The sequence below is a fragment of the Muscardinus avellanarius genome, assembly GCF_963383645.1.
Source record: "Muscardinus avellanarius genome assembly, chromosome: 4".
Taxonomy (NCBI): domain Eukaryota; kingdom Metazoa; phylum Chordata; class Mammalia; order Rodentia; family Gliridae; genus Muscardinus; species Muscardinus avellanarius.
In genome coordinates, this window is record NC_137789.1 from 97,815,672 (window position 1) to 97,836,090 (window position 20,419).

A 20,419-nucleotide genomic window follows, 5' to 3' on the forward strand; every position below is an offset into this window, starting at 1 on the left:
AATCTATAATTTTTAAGGTCATTATCCCAACCTTTTATGTCAGAGGTTGTCAAACTTTCTCTGAAAAGGGACAAATAATAAATATTTTAGGCCCGATGGGTCATGTGGTCTCTATCACAACTTCCTGGCCCATTATAGTTAGAAATCAGGTATAGACAATGCATGAACCAGTGCATTTAGCTGTCTTCCAGTAAGATTATACTTATAAAAGCAGATGGCAACACAGATTTGGCCCACAAAACATAGTTTGCTGGTCCTTAAATCTGATTCTCAGGGAAGGTCTACTGCATAGGTAGGATGGATAAAGGTGTGTTTCACTTGCTGCATAAAAAAGAAAGCCACACCAGGAGGAGAGGAGATGTGGAGGGCTGGTGTGGGAAGGTATTGAGAAGGTTCCTCTTCTGCAAAAATGTTAAAAAAAAATCTAAGATAGTGCCTGTGTTCCTACTTTGCAGTACAGATAAGGAAATAGCCTATGTCAGTATAAAGAAAGTGGAGCATCTTGGTTTCCACCATTACAGAGTTAAAGTTTGCAAGTTAACTAGCCTATTATCTTACCCTTACTTGGAATTTCTGTTAAAATTCCAAATTTGTTCAGCAATACTCTTTAGTAAGCACCATTATCTCTAATATATAAATTATTGAATGATCCACAAACACTTCAATACGTAGCTGCTTTCCTCTGCAAGTGGAGAGGGACGGATTGGAAATGAACCCATGATTACAGCTGTTTGACTTCAGCTTTAATTGCTTTCCAACCGTCACAGAGAATGGACCAATTTTCTCAAAACATTATTTGTTCTGAAACAAAGGTCGAGGAGTAAAGTTTTGTCAATAAGCCCAGGAGCTTTGGGAAAGTACATGATGGGTTTTTCTTCTTTATTCTCAAATGATTTACAATGACATGGCATGACATTAACTGTGATTTTTATGCAGCATCTAAAACATTGAGCCATATTTGTCCTATTTTAGCTCCTATTAAACTGTACACATGACAGAAGGGTTATAAAAAACCAAGATTGAAAGAAAAGGAAGGAAATATCTCTTCTTTCCAGCCCCTTGAACCACTAATCTACTTTCTGTCTCTGTGTATTTTCCTGCCTAGAAATTCTGTATAAATTGAACTGTACATAGCCATACCTCTGTCGTCTTTCACCAAACACAATGAGTTCAAGGTTCAGTGATGCGCACAGTAGCACATATTCATTAGCTGCATAAATCACATTTTCTATCCATTCATCAGACTTTATGGACAATTGAGTTGCTTTCACTTTTGTTCCTAGAAAAGATAATTCAGTGAAGATAGATTCACATTGGAGTATGAACATGTGTTTTTATTTCTCTTGGGCTGAGAGTGAGGTTGCCAAGTCATGTGATGGTTGTTTAATATTTTAAGGAACTGTCCAACTGTTTTCCATGGCAACTGCACCTTGCCACTTTCCCACCAGCAGGGCAGGTGGAGTTCATTTTCTCTACATGCTTCTAAAACTTGTCATGGTCCATTTTAGTGGGAGTGAGATGTTATCTCATTGTAGTTTTGTTTTTCCTTTAAAGAATACTAAGAATTTTTGGCATCTTTTCATGTGTTTGTTGGACATATGGATTTATTCCTTTGGAGAAATGTCTATTTCAATGGAAGGAGAAGTCTTAAAAGAGAAAAGATGAAAAATTAGTGGATGCCTGAAATGCATGAGGTTCTTTCACCTTATGAAAATGACTAATCATATTTTAAATCACATTTATAATAAGATTCAAAGAGTTTAAAACTTACTAAAGGCAGGTGAGCCTTGTTAAGCTAAGTTAAACAAAACCCAAAGATTGTTCCTTGGTGCCAGGTATAATCTAGTATCACTCTCTTGTGTATATCTTCAAAGATGAGGAATACAATTCTGAATGAAGAATAACATAATTCATTCTTTTCCCTGGGAAAAAAATGTAAAAACAAAATAAAATGAACTTTTAAGAAATATTGCAGAAAGGTCTCAGTTATCTTTCTGAAATCTGGAAGATGTAGAGTTAGGCTTCAGCCATGCATGTGGGGTGTCCCCACATTTCTGGTGACTGACCATTTCACTCTTTATTGTTTTTTTTTTTTTTTTTTTTTTAGTAGCAAATGGGAAATCCACAACCTGCTCTGGAATGTCTTTATATTTTAAAATACTGACCCTACATTTTAGCTCTGTGTGTGTGTGTGTGTGTGTGTGTGTGTGTGTGTGTGTGCATGTGTGTGTTAACAAGAGCTTAGATGTCAGCAGGAAGTGCACTGGATGTTATAATAATTTTCACCCCCTCCTTTGCCTGGTACAGAGCAGAGTGTATGTAGCTTGGTCACATGGTGGTCAATCATGCCTGGGAGTTCCTTGGAGGTAGCCAAGGGACTTATACCTCTGAACTGATTTCCTCACTTCTCTATGCCAGGCCCTAGGGAAGTGCTCAGCAGTCGTACAGTGGACACTTAATGATAGATTGTCAGACAGAAAAATGACTTTAGTTGACATCATATATAGACACTGAAGCATTAGATAAACAGATGATGACCACTAAATCTTTTATTTAGTCAGAGAGAATGAAGGGAGAGGAGTGCTTAATGTCAGTCCCTGTGTAAACCCTGCTTCCATGCATTGTCCCTCTTCTCATTAGGTTCCACAAAACCACATGTATCATATGGTAAAATATACTCCATTCATTTATGTTCAGTGTGTCCTTAAATACCAAAGTTGGGATGCAAACCCAAGTCTGCAAAGCTAGTGGCAGAGATTATGACCGAGATCCATTGAATCCCAGATATGGAAATCAAAGCAGAGACCCAATGTGGTACCAAGAAAAAGGTCTTTACACTTTTTGCCAAAGATGAGGTCCACCTGGTCACTAAGAAATGAATAGGGCTGCAGAGGCTGGCTTTTTGTGTGTGTGTGTGTGGGTCTGCAGATGGAACCCAGAGGCATTTGACCTCTGAGACAACCCCTGCCCTATTTTTTATTCTTTATTTTAAAACAGGGTCTCACTGAGTTGCTGAAGGCCTCACTAAGTAGCTGAGGCTGTCTGGGAACCATGATCTTCCAGTCTCAGCCTCCCGAATGCTGGGATTACAAGCGTGCGCCACCACACCCGGCTAGAGGCTGGCTTTTTAAGAAAGTAAAACGTGATATATCAGGAGATATGGAGAACAATATCATTTTATTCTAAGTGAATTATACATCCCTGAAACCTAATGTTGTCAACATGACAAATGACTCAGTGACTGAATGGATTTTATATTTCTTGTTTTGAGTAAACGTGGCATTTTAGAGGTTAGCCCTGCACTATTGATTTCATATATATATATATATATATATATATATATATATTGATACATTGTAGTCATACATCTTAATGGGGTACAAGATGGTAGAGACATACATGCACACATCTCCCATTTAGCCCGTCCCCAATTCCCACCCCATTCCCACCCCCTCTTTCCTTCTCATGTTTGGCTTAGTGATTGACTTTGATATGTTTGTGAATGTACATCATGTACATTAGGGAATTTCCCTCTTTCTCCCTCACATCCTCCTCAGTTAGGTCACCTTATTTGCTCATTTACTGTTTCTCCTCCTTCTTCTACAGTTCTTCCTATGACCCTTTTTTCTTTTAGCTTCCTCATATTAGGGAGAGAATCCAATTTTTTACTTTATGTAACTAATCTCACTTTGCATAATGTTCTCCAATTCCATTCATTTTCTCTCCTCTCCTTCCCTTCACTTCTCTTCTCTTCTCTTCTCTTCTCTTCTCTTCTCTTCTCTTCTCTTCTCTTATTATAGATCATTTGAAGTCCAAGTGCCTTCAGCTTCGAACTGACTTCCAGCATATTTCTTGCATCACTTCCTGTCTTCTTGGTACTAATACTTTGATTGCATTGTCATATTTTTCTTACTCCTATGTTAACTTCTCTTTTTTCATGATGTCTGGTTTAGAATTCAGGTACAAGCTAAGACTATGAAGGAGAAAAATAGAATTTTAAATAATTAAAGTGAGTGATGTTCATTTTTATGAAGGATTTTGGAAAATTGTGTCAATGTTTAGACATTATTCCCAAGACAATAATAGAATACAAAGAAAAATAGAAATTTGAAGGCAAACAGTTTTATTTTTGTACCTACCTATCTCCCCTCCTACCTACCTTCACAGTCCTTCAGTGTGTGCTTAAATGACAAATGCAGGCAGCTGATGCAAAGACAGATGGATTACAGGAAAATAGTGCCTCCCAATTGCTCCTTAGTTTACAGAGGTGGAGAAACAAGAGTATTTAGAAAGGAGAGGCTCAGAGACATGCACCTTAAAAGAATCCAGCATTCAACATGGGTGCCATCGCAAAGTGCTCAAGTGTTCACTAAGCAACTGGGTTTCTGTGTTTTATTTCTTTTTTCCATTATTTTCATATGAAATTTTAAGGATAGTGTATAATCCTTCTGTGCCTCACTTTATCTTCTGAAAATGAAGATAATATTTGTACCTGATTCATAGATTTATTGCAAGCACTATTAGCCCAGGTTACCTTTGTATTTATTTATTTACTTTGTTATGTTAGCAGGGATTGAACCCAAGGGCACTCTACCATTTAGATACATTGCCAGTCTTTTTATTTATTTATTTTTATTTTGAGACAAGATTTGTTAAGATCTTACTGAGACTAACTTCAGACTTATAATCTTTCTCCCTCAGCCCTTTGTGTAGCAGGATTATAGGCATGTGCTACTAGACCTGACTCTCTTGTTGACTTCTATTATTTCAAAGTTGTCTGGTTTGAATTGTTAGAACAAATAGTACTAAAGTCATATTTAGATCATAAGAGAACCCAGTGTGCGTCTTTAGTTGAACTCACTTAAAAAATTGTGATGATTTTATTTTATCCAGTAAAGATGCTGCTGCTAAAACCCTTCTAAATGCTTCCCCCATGTCACCTTGAATGTCCTGTGCCAGGGTCCCCACACCTCCTCAATATTTATCTAGAAACCACAGGTTTAGACACTGGCTTCACATGGAGTCATTAGGATCCTGTTTTGTTTTTATAGACACACAGATTTATTCTGATTAGGTCTATAATTTCAATTTATTAAATTTTCTTTTTTTGTGTGTGGTGCTGGGAATTGAACCCAGGGGCATTCTATCTCTGAGCTATCCCCAACCCAATATTTTATTCTTGATTTTGAAAATGGTCTCACTAATTTGCAGACAGCCTCACTAAATAGCTGAAGTTGGCCACAAACCTAGATCCTCCTGTCTTAGCCTCCCAAGTACTGGGATTCTAAATCTGGAATGTTGATTACCTCAAGTATATTCTCATAAGCATAGAGAGGTGTTTTGTGTTTTATTTTCAAATGCATTATTACCTATGTGGAGCTAAAAGATGGTGTTTACCTTGCTAAAGGTATATATGAGCCTGTGATGTTACTATAATCATCGTGATAAACATTATGATACTTATACACTCAGAGAGCATGCATTAAGGATCCTATGTGTCAGGTCCTGAGATAAATTATGAGACTGCATAGATGCCCTGACTTTGTGTCCAGGAATTCATCATCTGGTTTGGGAAGAGGATGGGGAACAAGGGTATGAGCAGTCACAATGCAATTCAGAGGGATGATCATAGCTTTAGGGATACTACAGTCTGAATGCCAATAGCTCCTTCTAACCTGAAGAGTTGTGAAATATATCAATAGAGGCTTAGATTGTAAACAAATCTTAGACAATTAGAATTTCATTCTTTCTCTGTCTCCAGATAGAGACATATAGCTGTGAATGTGTGGTAAAATAAACAGCTTATTTAAATTCATTGATCCTTAAGCCTGATGTGTTCCAGTGTTGGGAGCCAAAAGAATGTAACATGGAGACCAAGACGTACATGCCCCATGAGCCTTCCTTGCCCAGCTCCTGTTGAGAATTGTAGAATGAGTTGGGGAGTATTTGTTAATCCTGTATAATGAAGACCCAGTGGAGTAGTGGGCACAGGGTGAAGTGAGCTCAGATGTTCTATTGAGGTTAACTTGCCAGCTTCTGGCTGTGTAGAATCCAGTTGTGATGAAGCTGTGGCTAACTGAACAAGAGGCCTCATCCATTATATGTCATGTAAAGGTTCACCTGGGAAATAAAGTTGTCACATAGAATGAAGCACGGTTCCCAATATGGGTAGACATCCTATTTTGAAAGATGAGAAATCAAGTCCCAATTAGAAGTATGCTCATAGGATATGGTGTCCACAAGAGAGTTGTGCAATTCAAATCTATAATGACATTTCATCTAAATCTCCCAATGCACCTGGCTTGGACAGGAGGTACAGACCTGAAGTCTGTAAGCCAATCTCACTATGCACTGGAGAAGCTTCAAAGGACACAATCGGCTTAGGCTCAGCACTCTTTTTTTTTTTTTTTTTTTCTTTTTAGCTCAAACCTGGCCAGTCACCTGCAAATGGTCATCCTATTTCTTTGGCTAAAGATATGGGGATTTCTGTGTAAGGCTGATATAGAGGTCAGATAATGTTTACAAAGTGGAAAATGGTCATTCTGGCAGTTATATCCAAATGAAAGAATATCTTATTTAATCAAGCTACTCTGACTTTGTTTGGAACCAGAGAGGAGGCCACCCTGCAATGACAAAAATGTCTAAATTTTCCTCCTTCTGACCAATGTAGGTGGCTGCTATTTCTGTGTTAATAATAGGAACTATTATAGTCCTCTTGTATTCTCAATTTTAAGCTACTCAGAGTCACCAAATTATCTCTACTTCTTCATAGAATTCAATTTATATGTGACCCTACTTTCCCAAAAGCTAACTCTCCCTCTGGTATGATCATTCCATAACACGGATGCTACGTTAGAAGGAATGAAGACTTTATGGGTATAGTTAAAAAAATCTCATCTACAGTATGTAAATGCCTATAATATGGGGTTGGTAGAAAGGTATATATTTAGTAGAAATTTTTGAATAACTGTTAGGTTACAAGTCATGGACTTATTCGATACAAAAACACACACACTTATTTTTAACTTCCAGAAAATGCATATGATCTATGAAAAAAGAGACAAAAAAGTAAGATTATTATTTATCATTGCAAACTGAAAATATCCCCTACAGTGAGTTTCATTGTTGCTAAACTTGACTAAATCTATTCTGAAGGCCGGGCGTGGTGGCGCACGCTTGTAATCCCCGCGCTTGGGAGGCAGAGACAGGAGGATCGCGCAGGTTCGAAGCCAGCCGCGCGCGCTGGCTTATGAGACCCTGTTTCCAAATAAAAAAGTATTAAAAAATATGTCTGGGAGTGTAGCCCGGAGGTAGAAGGGCTTCCAGGAACCCCAGTACCACCAAAAAAAAAAATAAAATAAAAAAAATAAAAAAAATAAATCTATTCTGAAGCTGGACTCCTTGACCCATATAACATCTGTGGCCCATGACTCTAAGCAGTATCCAAAATAAATCTAAGTATTGTTTGAAAGAGTGAAAGACAAAAAGGAAGAAAGTAAAAGCAGTAGGGCCTTCCCCTACATGAGAGGAAGGCCAGTGAGAAGAAACATTCCACTCACACACAGCTAGAGAGGTTTTCAGAGAAAAAAGTATCTGATAGAAACTTGCATTTTGATGAAATCCCCTATAGATGACTGTGAGATGATTTGATGTTCACAGTAGCCCCCAGAAGGAAACATGTGCAAAGGTCTCAGAGGATGGAACATTTGAACAATTGTAGCTTGTGTACATGTAAAAGCTAAACAGAGAGTCAAGAGAAGGCTTGGAAGGATTTTAGTATTTCTCATCAGAACCAAGAAAATCCTGGTTCACCAATAGGAAATGACTGATAATTATGTGGAATCTATCTATCTATATCTATCTATATAATCTATCATCTCTCTATTATGCAAACTGATTTGAATGTGTATAATTATTTTTAGAGTAGCAAGCATGTGTATGGGCAGGCCTGGAAGAGTTGTTATTTCAAGTGATATGAGAAGGAAAGAAGTGGCATATTCAAAGCTACTTAGGAGGCAGACTCGTTCATTGGTATTTGATAATTGTACATGGAGGGCCAAGGGAAGAATGGCTACTCAGCTTCTGGCCTACACAGTGGGGTCGATAGTGCCACATTCATAAAGAGTGGTAATCTGGAAGGAAGAATGAGTTTTGGGGGGGAAGAACAAGAGTTTGGATTTTAACAAGTTAATTTTGAGGTACCTTTGAGATGGTCATCAAAAGTAGAAGTAAATATGCTGAAATTCTAAGAAATTCATGAGCTAGGAGTATAAAGTTGAGAGGTGCTGGCATATGAGAATTACCTGGAGAGCCTGCTAATGTAGCATCTGGGCATCTCCAGGGCTTTGGAAATGGCTGGTATGTCATAGGGCCTACGCATTTAGTTTTTCTAACATGCTTGCTTACATAGGACTCTAATACCACTGGTTTGAAGACCATACTGGAAATAGCAATCACTAAGGGAATAAGTAAATACAAAAAAAGGAACAGAAATAAAACATGGCCTGTGGGAAGGAGTGTAGTAAAAACAAGTCACCCTGCATTGGTCTGAGCACACAAGTTACCAGATAAGAGCCTCTAGTTGCCAGGTATGGGCCAAGGATGTAAACTCTCTAAGACTCAGTTTTTCTACTTGTAAACTAAGAAGTAACAACACAACATTATAGTGTGATTTGAAGGCTTAAAAGATAATGGAAAGATCTTAGCATGGTGTTGAGTGTACATTGAAGAATAGTCCTTACCCTGGCATAGTGGTGTATACTTATAAATGAAGTCCTCCCCAGTACTTGGGAGGCTGAGACAGGAGGGTTACAGGTTCAAGGTCAGCATCAGCATTTGAACAAGGTCCCTCAGCACCTTTGTGAGATTCTGTTTCAAAAATAAAAATTAAAGTAGGGCTGGGGGTATATCTTGGAGGTATAATACCTCTGGATTTGCTATCCAAAAATAAAGTGACAAAAGCCAAAGAGCAAGAGAAAAAGTCATTTGGAAGGCAGTCTCAGAAGGTTTTTCCACAAAGGCAGGAATTAAGAGTGCCATATGCTTTTCAAAAGTCCAACAAGATGAGGAAGTGGAAATTCAACCTCCATTGTATCTAGAGTTAGCTGGTAACATAGAATGATTCATGGTTCACTTCAGTAAAGTGATGTGAAATGCAAAGATAGAGTGTTTAGGAAGATTTAGCACAAGCTCAGAGTTCCAGGGACAGTAGTTGCTGTTGTTACCATCATGGCAGAAAGCAGTTTTGCATACATGATAGTTTTTGCAATGTTAGAAGGAAATATATTCGCCTTTAGGATGAATTTTATAATTTAAAATGAACACATTCCCACCTAACAAGTTATGTCCCATGCAGGTTTATTTAAGCTGGAACAGAGTTTGGGAGTTTTGTTTGTTTTTTATACTTTTATTGGTGCTTTGTAGTCTTCACATCAGGATGTAATTCAGAGTGATAGGGACTTACTTACACATAGCACTTGCTGAGTTTATCCCCAGCTTCAATTCCACTTCTATCTTTGAACGCATTGTTTCCAGCTAGATATAAAGGTGGCACAGATGTCATACAAATTTAACAAGGGCCCTTTCTACATTTGCTGTGAGAGTTGATGGCTCTTGGAGTCATCAAGGACTGTCAGTCCTCACAGCAGCCCCATCACTCCATTGAGTTTGCAAATTCCTTGTCTATTGATTCAGTTTCCCCCATGCTAGCAAACTAAACAACTGTCTGATCTCTACCAGTTGGGACACAGTGTTTCTTCTTGCCAGCTAAAAAAAGCTTTGTTTCCCTTTCAAACACCCTGCATTCCAACTGCATTTTTCCTTGACCAGTCAATATTCTATAAGTCAGTCTGAAGCCAGTGTTTCTTCCTGGACACCCAGTAATGTCAAACCCAACAGAATTTTAAGATATGGCAACTTGTGCATTTGACACTGTTGCCCTAGAAGAGGGGGCTGGAGCCAGCGACCACATGCCAATGCTATGCACTGGCATTTTGCAAATCCTAAAAGTTTTTTAGATAACATCACCAGGTTCTTAACTTTTCTTAGAGAATTTCCATGTCATGAACTCAGTGGAAGAAGGAAACTGCTCAAGGATTTTGAAAATTTTGTCAGAGGAGTGTGAATAAGGTCTTCTCTGTACCTTGTATCTTCCTTAGGTATCCTGCTACCCCCATCCAGATTTCCTCCTCCTGTGTCAATTAAATCACACATATTCAAGACTGTCTCCAAGGCCAATCCTTTGGGATGCCTTCAGAGATAACCACAGACTGAATTAAGCACTCTTTTTATTTGACTCTCTACTACAATTATTTTCTGTAATAGCCAATTTAGCACTCTTGTTCCTGCAACAAAATTTGGGTTCCCACAGTGTGCAGCATTGTGCCAGAGACATAGAAAACCTCCATAAGTAATATTCAGGTTCAACTCAGTACTTAGGGGGGAAACCAGTCATCGCTTTATTCATTAGTAAATTAACTTTCATTGCAAAATCTGCAGGGATTTCTGTCTTCCAGCCGTACATTTTCTTCCCATTTTGCTTTTAATGAATTAACCACCAACACATCCCTGTGTGCCTTTAATTACTGTACTGATTGCTTACTATGTATGCTACATGGTGTGGAAAGAATACAAAAGTGAAAAACAAAGTACTCTTCCTGACCTCCCAGGGGAGAGAGACCAAACCCCATTAAAAAAAAAAAAATTAAACTACATAGAACAAGTGCCATATGAGTGATCCAGATAATTGCACAGCTCAAGTGGCCTCAAGCCATGGGGTGCTACTCCTCATGCACAGCCTGACTTCCATCAGCTGAACCTTAGACCTTTGATCATGAAGCTTGGAAGGACCTTCTTTAGCATCATCTCTTCTCAACTTAAGCCTGACATTCCTTTACTCTTCATGCCCCTCTCTTTTAAAACACTTCCTGTGTAGCTGCTGTTTCTTATAAGTTTCCATATGCATCCCCTAAATTGCTTTTGAAGTACTTACCATGTCCCAACCTCTAAATATTTTACTAACTTTACAAGATTCTTTAAAAAATAGTTTATTTTTATTTTATGACAATAACAAATGTGCATACTTTTAAATCAACACTTATAAAAATGATCTATATAGAAATGTTATCCCTCTGCAAGCCTTTGTTGTGTGAACCTCCACGTCAAACCATCCATAAGACCATGGCAAGATGCATGAAGGCCTGTGGTGGGAGCTCACGGTCCAATCAGATAGGATATTCATTAGCTGAAGCAGGAGGAGAGAGTGTCATACTTGCTAAAGTAAGGGACGAGGAAGAAGAGTCTTAAAAGACAAATGGATTGCATGGGAATATTAACTTACCTAGACCCCCATCTATATAATTTTAAGACAATTAATAGCTCTGCAACAAATTTACCCAACTATAGTTATAAAAAGGATGTTTGATTAAGTACATGGCAAAATGCTTCTATTTACTGCATACCCAGGTTAATGCATTGAACTGCCTTAAAGATTGTACAGTTTTAAAAATTACAGATTTCCAAAGCATTGGATACATCCATGGTGGAGAGTTCTACATCTGACTGCTAAGATACTCCATGATCATTTAGCTTTATAACTTGAAGAATTAAGAGTTACAAGGCTGGGCATGGTGGTGCAGGCTTGTAATCCCCGCGCTTGGGAGGTGGAGACAAGAGGATCATGCAGGTTTAAAGCCAGCTGCGCTGGCTTAAGAGACCCTATTTGAAAAAAAAAAATATATATATATATATATGGTCTGGGAGTGTAGCCTGGAAGTAGAAGGGTTTCCAGGAAGCCAGTACCACCAAAAAAAAAAAAAAAAAAAAAAGAATTAAGAGTTACATATTATTTGTTATCTCATTCTCACAAATACCACATTTTTCCATCTGAGCAAAAATGCTCAACTGGATATATTAGAGCATGCACCTATATAAGAATTACACCTTATATTTTATTTTTATCTCTTTTCTAGTAATGGTCTGTTGAAAATGTTTTGTAGCATACTTTATATGTTAAAAATAAAATATATCTATGTATACATGTTTTATACATGGATGCATACATATATGTGTATGTGTATGTATATATACACATATCTATACATATTTATTTATAAGTATACCTACACACACCTACACATACAAGCACCATACTTACAAGCAGATATTGAAATATTGGAAAATATCATCTAAAATTATCATTGTCTCTCCAAAGCTGTTTGTAAGTAATAGAAAGTTTGGCTATGCCGGGCGTGGTGGCGCACGCTTGTAATCCCCGCGCTTGGGAGGCAGAGACAGGAGGATCACACAGGTTAGAAACCAGCCAAGCATGCTGGCTTAGGAGACCCTGTTTCCAAATAAAAATGTAAAAATAGGTCTGGGAGTGTAGCCCAGAGGTAGAAGGGCTTCCAGGAACCCCAGTACCACCAAAAATAAATAAATAAATAAATAAATAAATAAATAAATAAATAAATAAATGAATGAAGTAAATTTGGCTAATAGTGATTTAGATATAACATGCTTATCACTTACTTAACAAAAGTCTGGGTAGCTGGTCTTAAAGTTAGTTTAGAAGCTGAGTTGTTTCACTTTAGTTGTTTCATTTTAGACACGCTGTTAGATTTATGTCTACATTTTTGGCATGATAACTTTTAGAGCAAACTTTACCTCACGATGAATGTATCACACCTTGCCCAAAGCCTCTGTAATTTTAGGTGAGTAGTACTACATGGATACAGTGTCGTGAAATGCTTAGGTAAATTCTAAGATCTCAGACTTATTGATATTTTAATTTTACTTAGAGGAGAACCAAACCCAGCATACTGTCATTGTTTATTACATTAAGCTGTTTGAAAGCATAATAACAATGTTTTCTCTGAAATCACTCGAGGCACCACAAGAGATAAGTATGCATATTTTAATTGTGTGATTTTCTAGGATTTGGAACTGGAAAATCTGAGTGCATATTAAGAGTCCCATGTCTCAGCTCCTCCACTCAGGACTTCTTTAGAGTGGCTCACTTGGGCCTTGGATCCTTTGTGATGTGTTGATAGATGACAGCGAGATGGGAAGGCAGTGGGTAGGATGGGCAGTAACCACAGGAGACGGCACTTGTCAGATGAAAATTAATTGATTATAATTGCTTCACCATTGGATTGCACTTGGGAGTCTGTAGCATGTTAAAACCACTGATTACAAAGTAAGGGTTCACTTTTTATGCTGTAGGTTATGCTAATGAAAAACTGTTCTTAAAAGAATGATCAGTGAATATCAATAAATGGATAATAAGAAATTAGAGGAAGAGTTAACTAGCTGATCATGAGTTAATATACTTCAGCAGTCAGAGTTGCAGTCAATTGTGTGGTGTTTCATATTGAATTTTTTTGCTTGGAGCTCTTGAATGTTAAATATTTTTCAAAGAAAGAGAGATTGATTCTGGGTGGCTGTTTATCACATACTTCCTTGAATAACCAATCTTCACTGTACAGAAAATCTCTTGGAAAATGGAAAATGTGTCTGTTTTTCAGAGCCTTTATTTTGTGCCAAAGTATTAACAGATAGATATTTTGAAATGGAAAAAATAAGTTTCAGTGTAACACCAAGAAAGAGGAGAACAAAAGTCATTTTTTCAATGTTCATAGTATATGAATAATGTGTGGGTGAGAATCTGTGTGAATCCAAAGGCATTATCTTTGAAATATTCATCATTATCAAATCCATACCAAACAATAGAATGAGTGTGAAGTTACACCTAACTTTGTGTCTTAAGAGCTACAACCAACTATCAGCAAGATTTTATTCATGGCATTTAGATGGTTGGCATGGGAATGGTCAGCTTTGTTGACAGCATTTTTATTAAGCATTAATTTTGATGATGTATCAACTCCTGTCCACTAGAAGCTCACAGACTGACGGGATGAATAAACGTAGTATCAAACTACTATGCCATTGAATGCCTGATGTGTGTGATGAAAGCACTAGGTGACAGGGTTAAAAGACCATCTGAATGCCGAAGGACTTCCGGGTGGGTTCTACAATAAGGGAGAGGAGTATGACAGATCCTGCCACGTGGGAGAAATAAAATAAAAGTTGGAAATTATATGTTTGAAATGCAAAAGGAAGAGACCATGCCAGGCACAGTGGAGCACAGAGAAGAAGAGATAGGAGGCTCATAGGTGTCAGGCCAGCCTTGGCAACTTAGCAAGACCCTATTTCAAATAAATAAAGAAATATGGTAGGGAGCATAGTTCAGAGGTAGAACAACTCAGGATTCCACCGCATTACCACAAAAGAAAAAAAAAAAAGAAAAAGAAAATAAAAGGAGACCAGAAAGCAAGATTACAAGTCTCACACCTTTCTTTGCTCTCTTTAATAGAGATCACTGGAGAATATTTCTTTATTTAAAATTTTATGTATTTATTGACTTATTTATTTATTTATTTATTTACTTATTTATTGTGGTGCTAGGGATTGAACCCAGAGCCTCATAAATGCAAAGCACACACTCCCTCTGAGCTACATCTCCAGCCTCACTGAGGACTTTTAGATGTGGGAGAGGCATGAGTGGGATTCCTTTTAAGGTGGTCACTTTCTCCTCAGTTTAGATGATGAGCAGAGAAAAGGCTCTTTGTGATCTCCAGTGAGCTCATTTAGTATCCACTGCTGCTGGACATTATTACTAATCTACATCTATGAAAAGGAAAGTTAAATAGCTTAAATGATGAATAATTTCATTTAGACTTTTTAAATACATATGTGCATGTGGTAATAGAGTCCTTATTCTATAAAGAGCCCGTATTTATGTTTAGTTTTATATCTGCAAAGTAGATATAGATGTATAGCTTAAATTAAAAATGTAAGTAATTACGACTAAAAAATACATGTTTAAGAGAATGTTAAAAATGACAATAATTTGGTTTGGTTAAATATTTACCAGAAACATTCTTCACATGTAAGTATCTTTTTCAGAATTCAGAACATTTGCATTTTAATTACATAATAAAAGGAGAAAGTGAAAGAATAATTGGCTTAGCTATTAGCCAATTATAGCTGTAACTAAAAAAAAAACTAAAAAAAACTGACATGGTTTCCACAGAACAGTCACAGTGTACATTGATCAGATGTTTAATGACATTTAGCAACAATTAAGGGACGGCAATGTTGTTCCAATACTTCATACAATGTGCTTGTTAAAACTGAAATTAATGGAAGTGCATTTGGATGTGTGACTTAGGATCATTCACTTTTACTATCAGCGTGTCTTCAAATGGGGCTTATCTAGAGTGACTGCAATTGTTAAAATCTAGTGAGGAAGTCAGGCAAGGTGAAGCATGCTGGTAATCCTAGTATTGAGGAGGCTGAGACAGGAGGGTCACAGGTTCCAAGCCAGTCTCAGCAACTTAGCAAGATCCCTGTTTCAAAATAAAATAGGACTGGGAGTGTATAGCTCAGAGGCACAATGCCCCTGGGTTCAGTCTCTAGTCCAAAAAAGGAAAAGGGAGTGGGAGAAAGAGAAAGATAAAAAAAATACAACAGTTTCTCCTTTTTCTCAGGAGCTAATTCCAGGACATCCACTGACCTGTGGTATCCAGCTGGATGCTCAAGTCCCTTGTATAAACATGGCGTAGCATTTGCATAGTTAAGTACATACTTTGAATCATGTTTCTAAATAACTTATAATATAGAGTACATGGTAGATGCTGTGTAAATAGATGTTGTACTATATTAAGTGACAATGACCAAGGGAGAGAGGCGGCAGGCATGTTAGTACAGACACAGTTACAATGGAACTGTATTTTTGAGTATTTTCCAATCTGCGGTTGGTTGGATCCCAGGACACAGAACCTGTGATAATGGAGGGCTGCCTGTAGAACAACTGAATACAGTGGTAGAACCAGCTGTGTTAGCCAGCACTGGGCTGTCAGTCCTGCCCTGAGTCCCCACCATCATGGTGCATGCACAGGCCTCAAGGCGCACACTCAAGCCAGAGGCAGGGCTGTTGGTGTTGTCACACATGCTGATGGCATTTTCCTCACTGCTCTCCTTGACAGATACAACAACATATTCCACGGAGCGATCTGAGCACTTCAAACCCTGCCGAGACAAGGACCTTGCCTACTGTCTCAACGATGGCGAGTGCTTTGTGATCGAAACTCTGACAGGATCCCATAAGCACTGTCGGTAAGCCGCAAAGGCCCCTCTGCAGGGACCAAGGTGGAGGGTGGTGGTGAGCCTGGGGATGCAGAGCAGGGGTGCCTACAGGCCTGCTTGCTGTCTTAATGGAAGAAGTAAAGGTCTTCACATGGGAAGGGGCAAGGCAGATGTGCCCTTAGCATTCAAGCATGAAACAATGGAAGTAGTGCAGATGAGGTGCAAGATTCACCTAATCGAACCAAGGAAGCTTTACTTTTATTCCTGTCAGTTGGGTGAAAACAACTATTTACTTACTTTGGGCTCCTATATTTATGGCCCAGGGCTTAAGCTCATATCCTGATACTCAAAAATAGTCCCTTTTTGCAAATCTAAGGATTACAGTGAGACAACCAAACTGCTCATCTTGGATGGAAAGTCTCGGTGTTGCCCATGAAGCAAACTAGTGACAGTGCAACTATGTTCAAAGAAATCTGTGTTTGAATTTTTATCCTGCCCTCCTTGATGAATCTCAGGAATGTTTTTTTTTTAACACCTTTGATGATGAAACACTCTCTAGCAAGATGTTGTAAATGAAATCATAGTCCTGTTATAGTCTGTGTAGACAACTACTTAAGGAAAATTCCCAGAGAGATCAGGGAGGTGTTTAATTGGTTTTTAGAGACGTAAGGTTATATAACTGCTAAAAATAAAAACAAGTGGAGATAAACAGTATCCTTATAGTAATACTGCAGCTTTAAGGCTCAACAGAAGAATCAAATTAGCATTCGAAAAATATTTCCCACCGAGCTTTGCTTTCCACACTTCCTTGGTAATTTGTTTTTCCTTGCGATTGTGTGTGCTTCAGTGATTATATATATCCACATGCCTTTCCTTCTCTTTATTTACCCTTTTCATATGACACAGTTATTAAATTAATTATTCTGAATTGTGAAGCATAGAAGATTATGACTTTTTTCCTCCCTATCGCTGTTATAAACTTTTTTCCTGTGTTGTTTGATTAAGATATGGTGCAGAGAAAAGCATCTTATAGTTATGGGTTTGGGGTGCGAAAGGAAATCCTGCCTGGTTCCAAGAGCCAGCTTCAGTCCATAGGGAGGACAGGATGTCACAGTGGGCAGTGGTACAAGGGTGGGAGAACTGAATTGGTAAGAGTAGTCTCCTCAGAAGTTGCCTTATATCTGTGTCAGTGCAGGTTGGACTGGAACCTTTCCTCACCTTTGCTGTGCGACTGTGACTTTGGCCGTACCCTTACTTTTAACTCATGTACCGAATTTTTGCTCCATCCCTAACCTCTGTGAATTGGTCTAGGGACAAAAGGGAACAGGAATTTCTTTTCCCCAGACCCCTCATCTCTTGCTGCACTAATATATTTCTGAGGACACAGGAAACACAGATGTGACTTTAGTGCCTCAAAGGAAGACTAATGAGCTAACTCTCAAAGGATGCTGTATATCCAAAGACTCTCAAACACTCAACCATATGTCAGCTACCTAGGTCAGTCTCATGTGGTTAACATGTGGATGCATGGGCACTGTGGGGGGATTGGCAGAGGTCCATATGCAGGAAGCTTGGTCCCCAGTGTCCTGAAGGTGGAGGTGTAAGAACCTTGAAGAGTTGAGGCCTTGTAGAAGGTGGTTAGGACATGAGGGCTCCACCCTCATGAGTGGTTTAATGCTGGGTGCAGGAGTAGGTCAGATCTAGTAAAAGTGTATTAATTCCTTCAAGAGTGAGTTCTCATATATAGAGCAAACCTGATGTCTTTGCTGTCTCTTGCTTCCTTCCTGGATGCAGCTGGTTCCCATCCTACTTCTCTACCACAGTGTCACACAATCACGAGGCCCTCACCAAGATGCAAGCACCATGCTATCTGGACTCTTCAGCCACTAGAATCATGACCCAAATTAACTTCTTTATTTTATAAGCTATTCACCCTCGGGTATATTGTTATAGCAACACAACATTGTCCATGACAGTGGGCAACCAATTAAGCTTGAAATTTTAGCTCATCAAAGAAGGGCTGAATTAGAAGTATAAGCTGATATAGTAGTTTTATTTGATAGTGTTTTAGGACCAGTAAGAATCCAGTCATGCCAGACCATAGTGTGGAGGCCAAATCAACTCATCATTTCTAAAACTGAGTATGCAGAACAGAAGATAATAATTTTTCTTTTTCAGCATATGGCCTTACTAACTCTTTTTTTAATTCATGGGTGTATTAATTTGCTTGGGATGCTATAACCAAGAATGACAGACTGTGTGATTTAGCAACACAAATTTATTTTCTTATTGGTCTGAAAATCAGAAGCCTATGAGCAAGGTTCCAGCAGGGTTGCTTTCTTGTAAGACTGTTTGTATTTGCTTATAGATAACCATCATCTCTCTGAATCTTTTGTGTGTTTTTTTTTTGTCCCTGTGTATCTGCAAATTTCTTCTTCTTGTATGGACACACCAGTCATATTAGACTAAAACCACCCTAATGACTATACATTAGCTTAATTATCTCAGCAAAGACGTTTTCTCCAAGTATGGTCACATTCTGAGGTACTGGATGTTAGTACTTCACTGTAGGCATTTTGAGATATAATTGAGTTCATAACAATGGGTCTCAGATCCAGAAAAGGAATTCCTCACCTTTGTGTGAATGTATGTGTATATCTAATTTTTGCAGCGTATATGAGCAGAGATACCTATGACTTAACCAGAGTGATGTACACTTATAATACATTTGGCCTTCAGTCTTCATATTTCTTGCATATTTCAGTTCAGACAACCTGTAATTTAATATAGAGTGACAACATGGCTAATCATGACAAAAGAGCAACCTAAGACAGAACTGGAGCTTGAGTAGGTTAATAGATGCCTATAAATCTCCTACAGTGTGTATGAATAAATCACAAATCACATGTGCCTGCTATTCATCTCCCTGGCTCTACTGTGAATAAAAGCCATACATTTGTTCCTGCATCAGCCACTTCTAAAAATTCCAATGTACTTATTAATAATGTGCCATTTTGTACAGCACTCTATTTAAGTAGGGCGTTTCATTCATTCTTCTTCCATTCGACAAATGTTTATTGAAAACCTCCGATCCCCAAGATAGTGCTGAATAAATAGATACAGAAATGAATTTAAGAATTAAATAGCAATGCACTTTGTAATGTGTTTGAAGAAGTGAAATATTTCATCATTAGGAAGTAACAAAAAGAAAGCAAAGTACTTTAAAATGAGTGGCATGCTTACAGGGGCATCCTTATGACATATTAGCTCCTGGATTATGTTTCAAGTAAAGTAAGACTCCATTTAGTATATCAGAGCAGCAACATAAAAAGTTGTACTATATCTAGTATATTAGTTTATTTTTACATGTCACAAAAGATAAATAAAGCCTGAGAGAAATCAGGATGATATTTTCAGGACGTTTTTTAAAATGTTTAGTCTTGTGATGAACCGCACCGACTATTTCCATGTTAAGGAAAGGGCTGTACTCTGTCTCATTCCTACTCTCTGGCCAAGGAGGGCTAGTAGCAAAGCTTCCAAACTGCCCAGCATGGAGATCCAGAAAGCACATGCTCAAATGGAAGACAGGGAATTTCAGGAAAAGTTGGTAGGAGGGAGATGATGCTTTTTCTTTTTTGTTATGTCTCATTGTTTTGTGTATTTTCGGTTTTCTCCAAAAAGGACTAATAGAATTGATCATTAAAAACAGAAAGAAATTAATAATCATTGAAAAGGAAACCCAGGGTCCTAAAAAAATAACTTATCAAGAATCTATGGTAGTCTCAGCATAGAACAAGGATGGATTCCTAAGTCGGAAGAAACATGAAGGACCCATTGTTCAATAAATGCCTGACTCTCAGGTTAAAAAAACAAGACAAAAACCTAAAGTATATTTATACCTGTCTCTACACACACACACACATACACACACACACACACACACACACACACACACACAAAACTTACTCTCAATAGAGAAAGTCAGTACAATAAATACATAAATAAAGCCCAAGGAAAACTATAAATAAAATGACCTATTTATGTCAGCAATTGAAAGAACCTTGTGAGTGTAAAGAAGTAGTGGAAGGAAAAATAAATACAGTATTGACACCCATTGTTTTCTGAGGTGAATACTTGATACATGTTGCGTTTTGAACTTCTTGTCATGTCAAAAACAAAATTAACAGGTAAACTAAAAAAAAAAAAAACAAAACACTGAACCACTGATATGGCAAAGAATTAATATCCAGAAGTTACAGAGAATACTAAAGGT

General features: G+C 37.9%; 1 protein-coding gene across 5 annotated transcripts in view; it reads left to right on the plus strand.

Annotated features, from left to right (window-relative positions):
* The window catches only part of NRG3 (neuregulin 3), a gene marked incomplete at both ends in the record, with an annotated part of 1,125,058 nt that overhangs the window by 456,872 nt on the left and 647,767 nt on the right, over nucleotides 1–20,419 (plus strand). For all 5 annotated transcript variants that reach the window (XM_080695350.1, XM_080695353.1, XM_080695351.1 and 2 more), the window contains one exon: nucleotides 16,047–16,176. In XM_080695350.1, coding sequence (XP_080551476.1) covers nucleotides 16,047–16,176 — 130 coding nt within the window. The remainder of the gene's footprint in view (nucleotides 1–16,046; nucleotides 16,177–20,419) is intronic.